A 20,987-nucleotide genomic window follows, 5' to 3' on the forward strand; every position below is an offset into this window, starting at 1 on the left:
TTTTAGGTTAGGAACTTACTTGCTACCAGGCTTTATGTAGAATATACATGTATAGATAGATTGGAACAAAACGGATACCTGCCTAGTGTCTTGGTTGAGACAATGCAAAGGTGGACCTTCCTCTGAGATCAACTTTAACCTACTCGGTGTAAAAATATCGGCTAATTTAAAAGGACATTAGTTTCCGAGTATTATGTTTCTGTTAACTTTTCTGCGTGGTGATCCTTTATTCAAATAATAATATTTGAGCTCTATTTTTATTCTTGTAACATTCGCATAATATTTCAAAATTTCATCTTAAATGGATACGTATTTGCGTGAATTTGGATTGCTGGTATTACAGTTACGAAGAACTATTGAAAAGGCACTAAAAGCTTCAGCTATATATTTTTATTGTTAGCAAAAAAGTACTATAATAACACCACTTTGTTGCTCAATAACGAACAATTCAGTGGCGAGACAAACAAGTATTTTTTTATTAATATTGTTTAGATATCGTCGATTCGGCGAGAAACTTCGCTCCCACGGGATAAAGGAATTCATATTTAATAGACTTTACGATACAGACCGCATTAAAGTAAATTAAACTCTAGCTTTGTGTAAATAAGGTTCAAATTTCGTCAGCAATGTGAAGTAAAAGAGCTACCAATGTTTGTTTCAGTGGAATTTCTCAAGACGATGACGTAGAAAAGTTTTATTTTATTGAAAGTGTTATTTGAACCGTATCTGGTTTAACAGTATGCATTTTGGAGGTTTAATCAATATCAAAACACGTAGTATTTTCCGCTTTTGTTTCTCGAAGGCAACTACAATATAGTCGAACAAATATATAGAATTAGTAGTTTTACACGTTTATACTCAATTTCTTTCAAACACGATTTCACAATGCATATACTATGCAATTCATAGTATATGCACAGGTACTATGAATTGCATAGTATATGCATTGTGAACTCGTGTTAAAACATTATTACCTGCAGTGACGAGAGATGAGATATGGATTGTTTTAATACTAATTTACCATTTAGTATTTTTGATATGAACGACTTTTACATAACTCAAAACGTAATATACTAAGCCTTGTCGATAGGACTAGATGACGAAACAGGACATTATCAACGCAAATAGACACACATTTTGGTCTTCTACCGATACTAAACTATTCTATTATAGTTAACGTGTAAAACAAAACGTATTTCCTTTCGTAACTACTGCTAGAATAATTTCTTAGAGAGTCTCTTATTATGTACTCGTATGTATGTAAGAACGACATCCTAAATTAGGGTCGGACATTGTCAACCGACACGATCAGTATGTAAGTGTCGGATGTCATCATCATTGGGGATCTCGACCCAATATTGTGCGGCTTACAATTGATCCCGGGTGGTGACGTCACGGGGACAAAAAGCGATCGGTTTTGATGTCTTACTAAGTTTGGGTCAATGAGAGAGCTTAGTACTAATACCTTTGATACTGTACTTTAGTGATCAGTGTTAAACATTGTGTATCAAGCAGTAAGGCGTCCTTTATACTGTTTGCGTGTAGTTTTTAATAGGAATAAGATCCTGAAGGAACTAAAGAAAAGTACATTAGCGTGGCAGAATAATATAGAATACGTTTTTTACCGCGATGAAAAGTTATTTTAAAAACTTCTTCGTCTTGCCTCGGAAGGACTTTTAAAGGATACGAATAAAAAATACAATCTAATGATCTACAAAACAGATCTGACAACTGTAGCGCGATCCTCTACAATCGCTACTGTCTAATATCGAAAGTTTGACATTTAAAAGGTACTGCCAAAATAGTTCCCGTTGCCCGTTAGAGGCGCTGATTAGATTTTCATACAAAATTTCTCGATAGCTAGTCGGGTAGTCGATAGAGAATCGAGCTACTGATTTGTGGGTCTCACAAATAGTTTTCTTGTCTAGGAAACGAATAAACCACCCTCGCGTGGCGAGATTGTGGCATGGTGGCCAATTAAGCCACTGCACCACAAACGTTGAAAAGCTTGTATACATGGTCTTCAAAGCATAAACGTCTAAAGCATAGATCAGTCGTTCAGTGATATTTGTATACGACACATGACAAGCACAATAGGATTAAATCAGTTCATTTGTTAGATAATCGCATTGCGATGCTACTGGGATTACTGCGAACAAACTAGCATGTTCCTAGAAGAGGGTGACAATGGGGAGGTATCGCAATATACGGCATATTTCTCTCCTAGGTTTGATATTGACTTCACACCGGCGCGACGCAGTGCTTATAAAAATTTCGATGGACATTTTTATACTTTTATGGCCAGGAGAGTGGTTTTATACAAATTTCTGGAAGAAAACTTGTTCGACAACCAAGTAGTTGTCCAAGAGGGTGTAAATTTGAATGAAAAGCTGATCAGCGTCCGTAGGCTGTTACGTCAAAACTATATTTTTCATGTAACTTTAAATGTCAAACGTTTCCTACGGTTGGCGTTAGATAGGCGGAAGGTAGTAAAAACACTAACCAAAACCCCTTTACAGCATGTTTTTGAGAGAAAACATGTTATGCCGAACCCACGCAACTCAGACACACACGACACACAAAAATAAGAAGTATCAAACGCCGCGCCGGCGTAAACGAAAAACTTAACTTGAAGATTTGTAAGAAACATGCATTGTTCAGAAACCAAATTTTATTATCATGAAAAATATTATCAGAAGCACAAAGTCAAGGGCAAAAACAAGTTAAAAATAACTAAAAGTATATAGTCTGAAATGCTGCTGCGTCAGTTTTCACAAACTCACGAACACACTTGAACAATTTTAATGGATTTTAATCGCAATTCTGAAAGACATTTTCTCTCAAGATAAAGAATTTTTATTCTACTAAAACGAATTGTTACTACGCTTTATATAAACTGAGTTAAGCCCGAAATGATTTATATTACAGCTCCTACGTTTATAAAAGTATTAAGGGAATAAAAAAGATAATCTATTGCCTTTTTAAAAGATTATTTTTAAATAAACTGGTCTAGTTATATTGCTGTCTAGCTTTACATTATTTATATTTAGCTCGTAAATGTTAAACTGAAATACTTTTAGACAAGTTGTTGGGACCTATTTTCTTGTAAACTGTTTAAACCTATACTTTATTAGTGTTTAAAACGCAAAAGTAACTATTTCTTTTCATAACGCATTTACTAACCTAATGTAACTCTCGAACTGTTCAACTATTTTGCTTAGCTGTCGAAAAAAACTTAGGACCAAGGCAAAGGCATTTTCAAATAAATAAATATCATTGGATAACTCACACAGGGTCATTTGATTCGAAACTAAGCAGATCTTGTACTATGCTAACCAATTGATAAGCATACTTATCTACTTCAAAAACATACTTATATAGATAAACTGATGACCAGGCTCAGAAAAAATACTTTTTTGTGAGAAAAGCCACGGGCAATATCAACATACATAGATCGTGTACTACTATAATAGTAAAATTAACTTTTATAGTATTCATCAATACATATTTGATTCTCAATACGTAGGCATAGTCATCCGAGATTCTGAATAAGCTCTATATTTATCCAAAAATCTTTTATCCCTCTCTTATATTCAATAACAGAGCAAGATAAAGTGATACAATAACAAGTTTTGTTTGTAATAACAACAGAAGGGACGGCCATTACTTATTCAATGGCAAATGAAGCGATCTGTTCAATAATATTATTGGAACAGGTGCTTCTAATAATATTGACGTGAACAAACTTATATGTATCGATAATAATAGAATTCATTATATCTGTAATTTATATTTGTGTTAGAAATCAGAATTTACTTTATTATGCGGCCTTAAACATATAGCCCACGTTTGATTTCGATTTATCAATATCGTATTAGAAGTTTAGTTCTGAAAGCCTAAAAGAAAGAAAGAGAGGCTTTTGAATATTACTACTAAGCTATATCTAAAGTTATTGACATATTAACACGGGATAGAAGTACTGTATTACCGTATTCTATAGTGCTAAAGGCCCTTCCTTTCCACCGACCTGGAAACGTACAACACAAGAAACAACACACGTATTTGATCAACAAAGGTTTGAGGGAACCTCAGAGGGAGTGTCTGAGGGCCGACTCGACGGTATAAGTGCGTCATATAGTGGTCCTCACCTCTCCTCTCCGTATAACGAGCGCTTCACACCACAGAAATACCGCTAGGAATTGACATTGTGGACATGGTTATTGTTTGTTAAGACCACTTTTAAAAGTGTTTATGTTATTGTCTAGACATGTAGCCTTTGGCGCAATCGGTAGAGTACTCGATTGCTGATCTTGGGTCATAGGTTCGGTTCCCGGGTCGGCCAAAGTACAGCTCTACATTTTCCTGTTTTTTAATAGATGTGAATAACGAGAAAGAATAATAGTAAAAACTGTTCAAGCGGTACGGTCTAAGACCGCTAATCTGTGGTCTGTGCTCGGTAATTAAGTAGGCTCGCCTCTATTTCGTGGTACTAATATTGTTAATGGCGGAACGTAGATGTATCTCACTCACCTCTACTTACACTTTCCGGTATGACAAGCGTCAGGTTATGTGTGTATCATATATTTCGGATTTAACCTCATACCGAAGAGTTTAAGCAGTATCTCACACCTAATAGAAGAAAATTAAGTTTATTGCAGTCCAAGCGTTCTCTTTACTTCCACTTAAACCTGATGTCTGGAACAAGGAATAACGTTCAAAATTTCTAGGTAACTACAATAAACTACACTGGGGGAAACTTAAAAATTTATCAATTACTATCGACTTTATGTGCGTGAAGAGATTTTCCTGAACAAAAGGTATTAACTTAAATATTCATTGGGGTTATTTGTCCGTTCAATTGTTTTTTGTTCAAAAAGAAGCAAATACTCACAGTCCATTAATAAGTATTATTTTGGGTAAGCTAAGGCCTAAAATTTTTTTTCTGGTTGAGCTCAGATTTTCTTTACATTTTTCTAGGTTGAAGATTTGCATTGTACCTACATTATATTGTATTACAGTGATAGAATTGTGCTGTGAATGTTTCGAAAAAAATACTAAATAGTAAGTGCACTCTCAATTAACTATAGTTTTGTTTTGACTTTCAAGCTAACTTTTACGTATATCATCACTTTTAAGCCTAAGCTTAAGCCCAACGCTAGGAATCTAGGTACGAATGTAGTTCTAAATGGTGAGGTGTTAGACATGGTCAACTCCGCAACCTTCCTAGGTGTAGACTTAGATAATAAGCTTCAATGGGGCACCCAAATAACAAAGCTCGCGGGCAGGCTCAGCTCCGCAGCCTATGCGATAAGAAAGGTAAGACAGTTTGCGGGTGTAGATGCGGCAAGACTGGTTTACTTTGGTTATTTTCACAGCGTTTTGTCCTACGGTATTCTACTTTGGGGCCGAGCTGCTGATATAGACACAATCTTCGTTATTCAAAAAAGAGCAATTCGCGCTATTTACGGCTTAGGAGCGCGGGACTCTCTGCGGGAGGTATTTGGGAAAATAGGTATACTGACGGTGGCATCACAGTATATTTTTGCGAATTTGATGTTCGTCAAACAAAACATAAATTCGTTTACTAAGAATAGTGACATTCATAACATTAATACCAGAAATAAGCACAAATTAGTAGGTCCCTACAATAGATTGCAAAAAGTACACAACTCATTTGCAGGTCTTGGTGTTCGGTTGTACAACAAACTTCCCAGCAGTGTTATGGATCTACCCCAACAAAAATTCAAATTAGTTGTTAAAGATCATCTTATTAAAAGGGGTTATTATAAGATCGACGATTATATAATGGACAAGAAATCATGGGATTAGTTGCGCGTTCTACACAAATCAAGATTAACTATCTATATATGTATATATTCATCTTTGCATTGTATAAATATTAATCAGTAGTATTTTAACTCTGTAACAGAGAGGTATCACACGAGCCTCAGTGGCACTCGTTTTCTTTTCTTGATAGATATGGTGGGCTCCCACATGCCAAGGTTCGTCATGCTCACTAAAATGTCATTGCTTGCGGCGGCGTCGTGTGCCGGGTCACCCCCTTCCCTCTAATATGTGCGAAGGGGGTGATGGCTGGTCCATGCGTCATACTCGTGAACGGGTGCTGCTTGGGGTGACTGGTCGTCCTGGTTGTGGTGAATTTGCCAAATATATTTTTTTTTTTTTAAGTAAATAAGTATTAATCGATATAATTCCTTGTGCCATAGTATGCTCTTGAGATGCCTCTTATGACTGCAATACTATCATGATCTAGGTAGATGCTCCCATCATGCTTCCAATACACTTGTTATGTTATTAGCACCTTTATATTGATTTAATTTATTTATATTATACCTATGTGTGTTCGGTAGTGTTGGTAGCAGCTCCTTACATCATCAAAAATTTATACCTAATAGAAAGATTGTTAAAATTAATTGGCGATTAAAAAGAGTGGCCTGGAGTTTCTTGCCAGCTCTTCTCATTGGCCCTACCTTCCGAACTGGCGGTAAATTCACTCTCTGTATCATTGACTATCATAAGTGTCAACATTTGACCTATATGAATAAATGATTTGATTTTGATTTTGATTTTAAGTTAGAACGCATTTCAATACAAATATCAAACTCAATCACCCTATAAATGTTCAGATCTACACAACACTTCCAAAATACCTTTCAAAGTTGATAAAACCTTACAAAATATATAACCTAACCTAACCCTTCACACCTGATAAGTTTATCTCTTCACAATGACACTCTTACGGTACACCGGCGAACTATCGAGCACAATATGAAGATGTAATGTGCCGTGTAAACTGATTGTAGCGAGAGCGCGCCGAACAAATTGCATTTATTATTCTGTAAAATGTTGGTAGGATGTGTGTGGTGTATTTTGAAAGTTGTAAATGTATTTTATTATGTTAAACTGTATTTTAATGTAAGTCCTCATTTGGCGTTGTGGATTTAAGGGTTAATTATTTTTATTATGATCCTATATCGTTTTAATTGCGAAAGCCTCCCCCATAGCTTTCCACTGCAAACGATTTCTAGTGATCTGTATCTTTTACGGGGTCTACCTCGACGCCGTCTCCCAGTTGGGATTCAAAAATTAAACTAACGGGAGAAGTGTATTTTTTAAAACATCATTATTCATTAGATTACTTTCTCTTAAACGACATGTTTTATATTGTCAATTGTGAAGCTCGGAATTCTTGCAAAACGTTGTTGTACTGGTACAGTTAGCAAAGAAAATATCCGAGTAAATAAACTCATATAAAAAAAATCTTAGTTAATCTTAGCTCACAAAAAGTTTAGTTAATTTAAGTGTTTTTTAATAATCTATCTATCTCCAGATAAATAGACCAAAATATTAATTGACTATCCAGCAAAAACGTTGCAAAGCCATTTTTTTAGCCTGTTTGAGTATCCCACTGCTGGGCACCCCCCTCCTCTCCCTTCCAAATCCCCTTATCAGCAGCAAGATCTGACTAGTCCTTTTCAAAGCCTTAATAATTTCAACTAATGTACAACGAACCAGCCCGAACCATCTATATAGGGTTTCGGAAAATTTGAACACAACTTTATTGCTGACTGTACATTAAACGAGAATACCGCGTGAGGCTCAAGTTTTCCAATTAGAAATATTTTAGGGGTTCCGTAGTCAAGGTCGGCTCGTACCTGCCTCTTACCTTCAACTATTCCTGCTTGGGTTTTTGTTTGACTTTCAACGAACTCCAATTGGTGTTTCATTGATTAGGGAGGCTTTTCAAATGCTTTAAAGGTTTTTAGTCAATGACGTAATGGAAATAAGTTAAATTGCTGGCGAGCCTATTTATGCTGAATAATTTGATTTTATTGTATAATGTCCGAAGTATTGGCTTGGGTATACTTAGCAATTCTTGATTTTCTATGAAAACTAACGATTTAAAGTGTGAATAAGGTAATAAATCAATTTAATTGCAGTTTCATTCTTGCTGATTTAGTTAATTTCGTTTCGAAAAGACAACTCCCGCATTTGCTCTTGTGTCGCGGGGACTTTTACAGTTTCGTGTGATAATCGAACTCACGATAATATCTTCTGAAAGCGCAAAAATAATCCTGTTTTAATGTTGTGGCTAAATGACTGAAGCTTTGCATTAAGTATATTAAAATTTACATCCGTGTCCTGAACTCTCAACTGAAAAGTCGCATACAAACTGACATGCAAGACTGAACACGCCGGTAACGTAATTTCGTCCTTAGGGTAGGTACAGACAGCAACAAAAATGTCAGAAAAATAAATCGAACACGCATTACACCTTCCCGTATTCTATTATACATTAATCATGCAACGCGAGAGTTGAAAGTTATGAATTTAAAAAAAATAGTGACTGGTCTATCTCTCGCGAACTAACTTTAAATCATCAAGAAAATTATTAGATTTAAGTGTTAAATGAAAACAGCGATTATTCAACATCTAGCATACTTTTGTGTTACGGTTAAGAAAATTTTGTTCAGTATCATTTGATGCTGACTGTACCTAATTGTAATGTGCAGGTACCGTGGAGGAATTCTGTTTATGAATGTACAAAGTTTGCCAATTAAAATATTTCCGTGAATGCTTCCCGTGACGGTCAGTCTGTTTTATTACATAATACTAGGGAATTTATTATTATTTCATTAATTGTTTGAAAGTGGACTCACTGTTTGCTACCGTTTCATAATTGATGGCTTCATCTATGTAAGTTAGACTGAAGATAGAAGAAACTGTTTGTAAAACCCTTTTTTTGCGTCGGGTTTAATAAAGGATGGTTAAGAGTCATTAAAACTAAGTGATTGGTCGTGTTTCACATTAGGAACTGTGCAGGTTGTACCTGAATCGTACACTGCCATATCCCGTGCTTTAATTTAGGCACAAGATCGGGAAACGAATTCTAGACTATGAGGGGCCTATACTCAGCAGTCAAATCACGACAAAAAGAACCTTAGCAGTATATAGAATTGGGTTATGCATGATGACAATAATAACGATGCATTGCTCGTGTTTATGCCATACTCTCTACGACCTTCTATAGAGTCAATTGAGGCATCTATTTTAGACCTAATCCACCAATAGATTTTTGGAGATAAGATGGTTTTATTCTTGCATATAAATTACGTAAGTCAATATCCTACTCTTATGGAAAGAAGGCGTGATTGTTGTTTAAATTACGATTTTATCGCAGAGCCTAGATTAGTATATTATAACATTTATTTTGGAAAGTCAATATCAAAATTTCTCATAACAGCAATCAAAAACACAAATCTATAACCGCCAAAAGTCTAACATCATCGTAGATAGTTATCGAAAATTTCCAAGATTTCCTTCAATGCTTCAGTAACCGGTGTCATCGTCAAATGTATTAGCGGCTGTCGAACCTCCGTCCTAGTGATGTTAGTGATGTATGATGATGTATGGCCTCGAAGATTGCAGACTGAAGCAAGAAATACTCTGGTAATGTTCGAACAGAGATTAGTAGATGTTTAACGTTTCTTTTGACGTTTACACGATTACTTGTAGTTAAGTAAAATAGTTTTACAAAGTACGCGATTCACTTTTTAGATTATTTACTGTAAATGAGGGTAAAATCATTCAAAAGGCACTTATCTTTGGGGCAAAAATGCTTGCTTATTTCGACTTCCGAAGACACATCGATCTCACATGTAAAACTCCATAGTACATCGCATCGTTTTACTCGCATACATAGCTGAATGTTATACGAGACAAAAACCTGTGTAATGTCTAAAACACAAATACTTCATGATAAGTACGTGACACAATCTAACCATATCTACATTAAACTCGCTTAAAAAATGTCTGGTCACTGGAAGTTAGCTCACATCGCAAAGGATTCATATACAAATCTGTTAACTAGATGTAAAAGTAGGAACAGTATTGTATTTTAATAAAAATCATCTGCAATAGATTTGAATAATAATGATTAAGATTTTATATTAAAAAAAAATCTCACTATGGTCTGACCAGTCATGCTGAAATGCATCCAAGTCATCATGGCATCTGCGCTAGAACTGTACAAAGATCTACATATTTATTAGTTACCAACCCAACTCCTTCCCCATAAAATTTTCACTCACAAAAATTCAAACTATACAGAACAGGATAACCGTATCGTGAGTGTTAGTGCTTCTAAGTATCCTGTTGAGTGCGTGCTCGTAATTTATAGCTTAGAGCTTCCCTGCCTCTCAGACACTCAGCTTCTCATTAGAGGAACAGGTGGCGCCGTCTACCGACACAGATGGGAACTAAATTTCAAAATGAATTTGAGATTGATTTGGATATTAGTTTTTGAAGTTTTTGGTTTGAGATTTGTTATTAATGTAATTGAGTATTGAGAAGACATGTCGGATTATTGAATTTTTTTCCTTAATTACTTAAGTACATAATATCACGCCTAATAGGTATACTCGAATTAGCAGGGAGAGACACACGATTTGTCATTACCAATGTTAGTTTCATTAGAGGGCAAGCCATTTGCCGGAAACGTTACCAAACTTCGGGAAACTATTCAAATATTCTCTTATATCAATTAGAAAAGAACAAAAGCATTATGCTCGACCCGGGAATCGAACCCTCGGAAACCTGAAACTAAGAAAAATCCTCACGATTAGACTGCGACACTACCGACCGCACCGATTTTTATTCTTATTTGAATTGTGTAATTAATGTAATGTGGCTTTCATAAATGTAACAGCAAATTAAAGCTACTCTCCGTGATATATTTCTTAGAAGTCTAGAATATGTGAGTATACTCATTTGCGTTCTATGCATTAAAGTAATTTAATTTCTGTAGTTCATTATCTATTAAAACTAAGTTTTCTTATTAAGATATGTTTTAGTTTCAAGCGTAAAAGGTATATATCATATACATCTTCTCGTAATATTGTCGATGTATCAAACACAGAACTCTATAATAGTTTTGTTTATAATTAATGCGAATAGTACACATTTAAACCTGTAAAAAAACTTTAATAGTATAAATCTAAAGAATTAGTTTAAATGCTCTAATCTTAGGAGATACGTTTGAGAAAGTTTATAGGGTATATGCCATCATACTATGAATAACATGAACTAGAAACTAGTCTTCGCGGACGAAATCGCAGGCTGTTGCTAGTTTATTACAAAGCATGTATACAACTTTAAGACAAACAAACCTCTATTGTAAAATCGTATCACAAAACCAGCTCGAACCATTCTGTAAGAAATAAAACAAGTCCAAATACTGACCATTTACCAAACTTACACACCAAAACGTAACAAAATACGTCTCTAATGGGAATCCGATACTAAAATAGCAAAGTTCCTCGACCGACGGATCGAATGTCGCCTGTGTCTGTCGCCTGGCCAACAAATGCCAACAATAGTATAACAAACAAGCTAGGAACAAAGTTAGACTAGACTTTAGACGCTAGACTAATGTTTGTTAAGTCAACACACGCGTTCGGTATCGTAAATCAATGAATGGTTTTGTTATCTGAGTTATATAATAGTATTAGGATTGTACTAGTATGTTGTCATGTGTTAAATAGATCATAATAAATTACAAATACTGATGTGTTATGGATCACAGCCTATTACATTCTCACTTATTTTAATAAATTATAATTATTATTGTGATCATATCTTGGATCACACGGTATACTCGAATGTTTAGTTATCTAAAGGTATTGATTAAATATACTTTTACGAACACTTATCTAATAGTCGCCAAAAACTGCACTCCAACCTACCGGAGAGGTCTACATTTGCAAGTCATCTGTGCAGAGAGACGCCATAAATGAAACATTATATTATGCTCTCTTACCCCTGACTTCTGAGTACATTTAGCGGTAGTTTATCTATTCAAATGCGTTTAAACTCATGTAAAAAAAACTGTTATAATAGAAAAACTAGCGGCGTGAGACAAGCTAGTGCTTGAAAAAAGCCTAAAACCATGTCAAGTTTCACACAGCTACCAATTAATCAATTACTAAAGTAATCGATTTCTTTTTACACTATGTCTAACTAACATCATTAATATTCAAAACCCATATCTACCCAATGCCCACACGCTATCTGCCAAACGTTTCAAATTCAATCGACACATTTACTTGACTAGCCAGCAACAATGTACCGAACCAGTCGAACGAACCGAACCAGCTTTGTTTGAAACCAGACACGGTTGGACCCGACGTTTGGTTTCATACATTTTGGCTCCCTGTCTGGACGTGAAACGATCGTAACAAGTTTAATAGCGTTAACTTCGCTGTTTTGACGCTTTCACCGACCCGTTTGCTTTTGACAGTTTCGGATGTATTTTTGGAAATAAGGCCTCTTGTTTTGTGAAGATTATATAATAAGAATTTAAAGGATAAGTAATGAAACGTCATTTTATAGAGGTACTTGTCTTAGTCTTCTCTCTTGTCCGGTTTCTAAGGTACGTTTAATTTTACCGGTAGTGTATCTATTTGATAGCGTTTAAGCTGATATAAACATGGCAGTTTGAATAGATAAACTACCGCTAAATGAATCTCAGAAGCCGGGTTAATCATGGTTTGAACGTATAGATCTGTAAACTAAACTGCAAGCGATATGCAGCATTCATTCACAATGAAATTGAATATGATTACGTCATAATTTCCTAATGAGCGTTCGATGCATTTGCTTTGGTTCTTAGTGATGCAAGTATTTAGTGTACGTATTACTTACCTTAAATAAATATTACTAATATAATTATAAGTGTATCTTTTGTATGTGTACTGTAGTCAACTAACTGTTAATGTTATTAAGCCGCCAAAATGTAATCATTAGTACTCAATACTTAACACAGCTACTTTAAAATGAAAAAGCCTCGAAAAACCGTCTCAAAGCCATCTCACCACAGTAAATAAAGCACGAACCTATTAATATTTAGCGCGTATTCCTTCGAGTTAATCAACAAGCGTCAGCCTATTCAAAATTAAACCGATTCTCTGGTTATTTAGCGAATGGCAAATGACGTCTCATTGTGAATTCAGGGCGGGACGCGGCACGCATCTTAGATGGATGGTGTTCTAACTAATAAGACTATTGTGGAGCCCTTAGCGAGTTACTCTTGTTATTAATAGATGTTTGAGAAATGTTCTGTGGAGGTGTTTAATTTACAGTTCGGTTTTTGTCTTGTTCTGGACAATTTGCTTCAAGAATATTTGATAAACTTACTTACATGAACATATATAAGTATAAGGTGGTATGGTTTACATGATGTCGAGGATGTTTGTTTGTGGTTTATATAAAACTAGTATGAGACGGACAAGTATGGCATTTATTGACTCCTAATCTAGCAGCAATTAAAGTCTTTAGTAAAGTCGAGCAATGCATTAAACTAATGATTGAAACAAACTTTTTTGTTAGTCGTCCTTAAAGAGAATTAGCAAAAGTGTGCTGAAAAACGATTAACAATATGAATGTAACACCATACCCGTTAGTTAGTTTTTGTCTAAATCAGCCAAAATATAATGTACATTTTTAAAAACGTCATAGCGCCACAATCAGCTTCTTTCGTTAAAAATAGAGGGGCACAAACTGACCTTACTTTTCTTCCCCAGGACGCAACCGGCAAATGCCTGGCGACACAGAAGCACCTGGTCAAGGAGAGTCCAGAGATGTTAGCCATCGCGACCTGGACGGGGCAGGTGCCGCGGCGGCCGGCGCTGCCGCCCGGGGCGCGGCTGTCGCAGCTCATGGCGCTGGGCTCGCGACGGGATCCAGGCCATGTCGTGTGGATGCTTGCCAAGTCTGATGCTGAGATGAAGTGAGTATTAACATTTATGACGTCACAATCTTGTTTATAATGTATTTCCCTTCGACACGCGGCAGCCTGTCCAGCCAAGTTCAAGCAAAGGAACTGGCTGGCCAACGCCAAGTGTAATTTTAGGCGAACCATTTGGTGCCACTTTTTACCCCTCCCTAACTCAAAACCTATTTAACATAAACACATAAAACTACGCGTGTTTATTTAAGTCCATAATTAATAAGTACATAATATATGTGTATGCTATTTTTGTATTGTGATCATATAAAAAAAAAAGATATTTTAGTTGAGGATTCTTAACCACTCAGATTCCAAACTAAGTAATCGATCAGTGACGGGCAATGGAATTTAGTGTCTTATGCCTCTTACAAGTTATTAGTTTTCCCTATACTTTACTACGATCTACACTTTCTCGTATTAAAAGATAACATAGTATTTTCGCGTTATATAATGATGAACAAACTCTATTTGAGTTGAGTAAAGCGTTTCTCCGAGAAATACCCAGCGAAACAAGCCGTTTCTAGATTGTTAAAAGCCTATGAAACTATACATACAAACGTACAAAGGAGCATAAAATTAGATATGTTAAAACCATATCTCCTTCATTTCAATACTGTCAATGTATTAGTATTTTCTAATCGGGAGCAATGTACGCTGAGAATATAAATGTTGATAAGCTATTAAACACACTGATGAGCCTTTACGATTATGTCATCAACCTCAAAATACAGACGAGTCGATTGTGATTATATCTAACCATTTACATAACGAAAATCAAAGGCAAATTCACAACTTACTACAGTATCATTACACAACAAAACTTGCAATGAATTGAAAGTAAAACAATACAATGACGTCATAGTTCATTAAACTCTAGGTCAGTGAACTTTAGGTCACTTAGATACGATAATTGGACGTCGAGAGCGCAAATCTTCAGTGATTCTGTGGTACGGTGTTTCGTTACCTTCTTATCGTGGGTTCTTAAAAAGTAACTCGATCTATTTGGTATCAATGACCGGTGAGAAGGTCCATAGTAGTCCTTTTATAAAAAGTTGGCCGAGACATTTGAGATGTCAATTTATTTTGATCAAAGTTTTGAAAGTGATTGAGGTTAAAATACTATTTTATCGAAAATCTGATTTACAATAGCTTTGAGAGGCACCAAGTTTTTGTTTTATTTTATTAAACAATTTTAATGAATTACGAATGTATGGATGTGAATGAGGCAAGGAAAGTTAGTAAGGATCGTACCAAGTGGCGTTCGTTGGTCTCTGCTTACGACGAATAAAAAGACGTGATATTATGCATGTATGTTAACAACTAAAAACATTTTCATGAAAATTTCTAATTTTCATTAATTTAAATCTTAAATTAATTTGTTTTATTAATAATAAAAGATCACTAGTATTGTATCCTTCTTATCTACGTTGTTTTTGGAGTAGGTAGGTACTAGTAATATATTTTAAGGCATTTTTTTAACCCACTTCTGTATTGTTAGGCAAGAGCCACTTAATTTTTAAGGCTTTCTTTAGAAAAATAACAGAAGTAAAAGTAGAACAATAAAAAAATCTGTTACACCATCTCAAGCATTGACACAAGCATGTCTCATTAAACAATTCCTTCTACTTATAGTACAACGTCAGTTCATACAAGACACGAAATATAAAGCCTTACGAAAGGGTTGGCTCAAAGGCATCTAAGAATATAAACATGACTGAAATTTGCTCTCCAGAACACTGAATAATGTATTCTTTGGCCAAAGTGGGTAAAAGTTCCGACGGTAACCATCCAGGTAGATGATCTTTGAAGGAATTTTAAATTGAATGTAATTTCGTGAATGGTATTTTTCTTTTGGTTTTATTGATTGGTTAGAATTGTCACCATTTATAAGTCAGTTAAAACGATTAGCAGTCTTCTCGGAATGTGCGAATCAATCAAATGTGATTGATGATCGCTTTTTAAAAGGTATTTTCTCGTCTTCCATAAACACGCACTTACTTATCGAAAGTTTTCCAGCAATTTTAACCGACTTCAGGAAATAACGTGTATTCTGATAAGACCATACATTATAACCATTTTTCGTGCTTGTTCGCGGCTAACGCTGCCGTTCACGAAAGGATTTGGATGAATTTTTATGGCTTTTGAAATTTTATAGGGAACGTTGATAAACTCCACGCACTTAAAATCTGTAAGCAGAAAACCACCTTTTAAATTCTGCCTTGAAATCACCTTTAAAAATCTATGACAGATGATTAAGTTGAGTGTCAAGCAGTAGGATTGGTTTTATTCATGGCTCAAAATGTCTTTTCTTTTTATCTTATAAACAAAGAAATAAGGTGCTGAGCTCAACTCAACGATTACCCATCTCTAGTCTCGCAGTGTTAAAAGTTGCTTACTACACTTATACTTCACCAACCGGTAAATGCAACTGCATATAACTCCTTCTTCACTCCATAGATAAGATGCTGTAGCCATCTTTGCTTTATAGTTTAATTTCCCGCGCATCGTACCAAATTACACTTTATATACTCGTAGCAACGTAAAGGTCAACCAGTGATATATTGCGGGGTTAATCGTGTCATTTGCGAGTTGCTTTCGTTATAACCACATGGAATGTAATTTTGCTGCTATTTACATGTGTGGATTACAAATAGGCTTAAATTTCATGATTAAGTTTGAGTGATGAATTAAGATTATCGTTTTAATATAATATTTTATGAGTAAAATTAAGAAAGGGACAAAATATCTCCTTACTTTAAAATGTTGATTTGAAAAATAAAAATAAATTATTTATTGAAAAGGAAGTTTTTAAGGACCGTACGAACGACGTGGCATTCTCTGGTCTCTGTTATCTCTATTTTTTTTGATCTAATTGGACTTATGTGTGCGAGTATACTAGTATATTACTAGTTAATGTCCAAAAAAAGTTGCATAATTATATAAAATCATTTATAGCTTCATTGAACTTCTATTTTACAAACTTTACACATTTTACACTATTATTATACCACTAAATTATACATAAAGATAATAGAATAATACCATTTTAATGTTAATTACTAATTTGACACATTAACTTGGCAAAGTCAAGTGAAACTATTAAACGTCAATAATACACTCAGCGGCAGAAAAAGTGGCCCAAAGCAAAACTTCGATAAAACTTTTTAGAATATCAATATATGGTTACTATTTTGGGTATAACTATTAGTTAAACAGTTTATACACAAGTTTAGTTACAATTTACACTAAATAGTCGTAATTTTTAATCAAAAATGGGAAAAATTAAAAAATACAGCTTTTGTCGAAATCACTTACTGAAAGTTTTTGCAAAAACCTAATTCTGCACCAAAGAAAAAATCTAGTTAGTTTGTCCGATATAATAAGTTTATTTAAAGGTACAGACCCGGATGTAATGCCAGTATTCGTAGCACGGGACTTAGATAAACTGCCACCCCTTACAATTGATCATCTGGATGTGGGTAAACTTCTTAAGGATCTGGCGACCGTTAAGTCTGAGATCAATGTGATTAAATCGTCGTATGTAACACAAGATCAATTAGCAGACTTTCAAAAACAATCGTTGAATGTTGAAAATTTATCGTTTACCCCCCTATATAGCGAAGCAATAAATACGAAAAGAGGTGCCTTTTTGGATTGTAGCTCGTTAAGCCTACACGAACTGGATGTTACGGATAAAACAAGTAAGGAAATAACGCCCCGGAAAGAAATAATTAAGTCCCACACAGATACAAACATAATTTGTAATGAAGGTAGGAGTCAACCATTGCCGCGCGGAGACGTAGGCCGGCCGACCGCCGCCGATGGATCGGCAGCAGGTACCTGTAGCGGGGATGCGACGTCACCGAGACCGTTAGCTGATAAGAAAACGGTCGACCGACTGAAGTGTGCGCTCGTGCCGCAAAATAGATCTTATGCGAGTGTATTACAGGTAGATAATGGGGTAAATGGTAACTCCGGCTGGTCTGTGGTACAACGTAGAAAGATACCTAAGTATCGTTTAAAGGGAAAAACGGGCAGTGCCATGACTGAATCTGTAGAAAAGTTTAAAGCAGCTGAGAGAAAATTACCGATGTTCATAACAAACGTACATAAAAATACTTTAGAGCAAGATATTATAGACTACATTGAAAAGAAGACGCAAGAAAGGGTGTCACTAGAGAAAATTGACATTAAACGCCAGTGTGAACATAAAGCTTACAAATTTTTAGTATCAGCACAGAAGCTACCACTGTACTTAGACGAAAATATATGGCCGCAAGGTATTATTTTTCGTAGATTTGTTAACTTTAAGCCTAAACTGGCTATCGGCAGAGAAATTGTACAATAATTAATGGCTAAACAAATATATAAGTTTATTAGCTATAATTGTAAAAACGTAAAGCGTTCATTAGATAATATTCGTGAGCTATGTAAGACATGTGATTTGATTGCGCTGCAAGAAACTTGGTTGTTGCCGGATGAAATACCCATGTTGGACACCATAAGTAACGACTTTATCTCAACGGGAGTATCAGCAGTAGATGTGTCAGCGGGCATTCTACACGGCCGCCCATATGGAGGAGTCGCGCTGTTATGGAGACGGAGTGCGTTCCAAGACGTGTCGATTGTGCAGTGCGGTAACCCACGTATATGTGCGATTAAAGTAATGGCGGAAGATAATCCGTTCGTAGTGATGAGTGTATACATGCCGGTGGACTTATCTGTGAATAATAATAATAATAAGCCCCCTAAATTCCTACCTTACGTCCGAGCCGAACACCAGGCCACGTGGGGGGCGGACACGCATACTATTGAAACTTATGCGGCTAACAAGGCTAAAGGTAAACCCTTCATGGAGAATGAGCAAGAAAGTTTATAATTTACGGTCGCTTCCCGGGGGTCGCCGGGGCACATCTGGAGCCAGTGCTGGGTGTCACAGCATGGGAACCATTGGCGGTCAGGAGTTGAGCAGGCGGGCTCCCACCGATAAATCTACGACAGCCGATCGTCGGGGGCTGAACAGGCGGGCTCGCGGCGTAGAAGTGACAGCCGATGACTCAGGCGATGAGACGTCTTTATTTTCTTCCATCCCTTCAACTCGCCCCTCTTACATGACAAGAAGAACACCTACCTTGTCCACCAGTAGCTCGCCCGACAGTGTTGTGCAGGATGTCATTCCTGACTGTGAACTTGCACCCACCTCGGGCCTACCAATAACGCGCAGACGATGGACACCAGAAATGAATCAGTTCATACTGCGCACTTACCTTCAACTAACCGCACTCGACACTGATACAAAAACTTACCTAGAACCACTGCACCTCAAATTCACTGAAAAATTTCCTGACATGCAAGCCAGTCGACAAAGAGTAGGAGACCAACGCAGAGCAATAGTCCGAAATAAACTACTACCACAAGATACAATAGACCGGATTTACAATGAAGTGGAATTTGAGCTACGGCAATTGCACAGTAACATTCACGAACAACAAAAGATAACATCTCAACACCCCACACCAACACAACTCTCCATATCACAAACACAAAACCCCACCAATTCAAACCAATCTCGAATGAGGTGGACTAATGAACAAAACGAGGCGATCATACGCACATACTACCGCATTACTAATTTAGGAACAAACGAAACAGCATACCGAAAACTACTACACAACGAATTTATTAACCAATTTCCATCACTGGCTCACCTCAGCGAACAAAGAATAGCTGATCAGAGGAGAGCAATCGTCAACAACAAATATATAACAAATAATAGGCTAAACATAATTAAACAAGACGTAGCAAAAGAGTTAGGAATCAATAACATCAATAAGAACGAATGTAATCAAGATTTAGGTAGTGCAACAAATAAAAATGATTTAAATAGTAATAACCCAAATTTAAACGAATTGCCAAATCATATGCCAATTAACCTCCACCTCGTAGATGACGATCAATTTAACATACACTCACCAAAACTAGTAGAAACAGATACAGTTAACTCAGATACTAATACTATTACTCAAAGGAATCAAACAATAGACACAATATTCTTACAAGCTCTCGAATTTTATAGAAACACAGATCCAACTGAAAGAACTTACATACCCAAACAAAAACCATCAAAATCTTTTGCTGAAATAGTTGACTACCTGAACAAAGTTATTCTCCCTGAAAACACCAACACAAATACAGATTTTCCTACTTTACAGACTATTATATATAGCGCGGCTTGGACCGCGGCTAAAGTAAATGGATCAAAAATAACACTCCAACCAGGGGAAAGTCAACGAAGGCCTAGAAATGAATATAAACCGAGCTGGCAAAGACGAATGGAAAAAAGACAAGAAAAACTTAGGATAGAAATAGGTAGACTGACTCAATTTATAAATGGAAATAGAAGTAGGTTCATAGTTAGACAGGTGAAACACATTACAGACACATATAAAATCCACACAATCCACGAAGAACCAAACACACAAGCTACACACACACTAGACACTGTCAAACAGAAACTTGCGGTAATATCAGGCCGTCTTAAAAGATATAAAGCATGCGACTTAAGGAAAAAACAGAATACCCAATTTGCTCATAATGAGAAACTTTTTTACCGCACAATTAAACAACATTCAAGTAATTTACAAGAAAGTAACACAAATGACCAACAGACTACTACCCCTGACAAAGACGTTTTAACAAATTTCTGGGCAAGTATTTGGCAGAACCCAGTTCAACATAACACTCAAGCAGAATGGATACGAGCGGAAAAAAACCACAACTCTACGCACTTACAAACAATGGCTTTTGAACACATTCCTGTTGACACCTTCCATAAAGTACTTAAACATTTACACAATTGGAAAGCGCCAGGGTCAGATTACATTCATAGTTACTGGTACAAAAAATTTTCATCTATTCACGGCTATTTACACAATCATATAAATAATTTTATCCTCAACCCTAATTCATTACCAACTTATTTAACATCAGGCAAAACGTTTATGATACCAAAAGATACAAATGACCTTACTAACCCTGCTAAATATCGGCCCATAACTTGCCTGCAGACATTATATAAAATAGTTACAGCCTGCCTATCTGATCTTATATATCAACACATTGACGCTAACAACATCTTAGCAGAACAACAGAAAGGATGTAGAAAATTTAGCCAGGGTTG

The 20,987-nt window shown here is 35.9% G+C and overlaps 1 protein-coding gene across 1 annotated transcript in view; it reads left to right on the forward strand.

The window, feature by feature from the left end:
• The window catches only part of LOC142981132 (uncharacterized), a 96,047-nt gene that overhangs the window by 32,097 nt on the left and 42,963 nt on the right, over positions 1 to 20,987 (forward strand). Inside the window, exon 5 of the mRNA XM_076126821.1 lies at positions 13,602 to 13,807. Within this exon, the coding sequence (XP_075982936.1) occupies positions 13,602 to 13,807 (206 nt within the window). The remainder of the gene's footprint in view (positions 1 to 13,601; positions 13,808 to 20,987) is intronic.

The sequence above is a fragment of the Anticarsia gemmatalis genome, chromosome 19 (assembly GCF_050436995.1).
Source record: "Anticarsia gemmatalis isolate Benzon Research Colony breed Stoneville strain chromosome 19, ilAntGemm2 primary, whole genome shotgun sequence".
Taxonomy (NCBI): Eukaryota; Metazoa; Arthropoda; class Insecta; order Lepidoptera; family Erebidae; genus Anticarsia; species Anticarsia gemmatalis.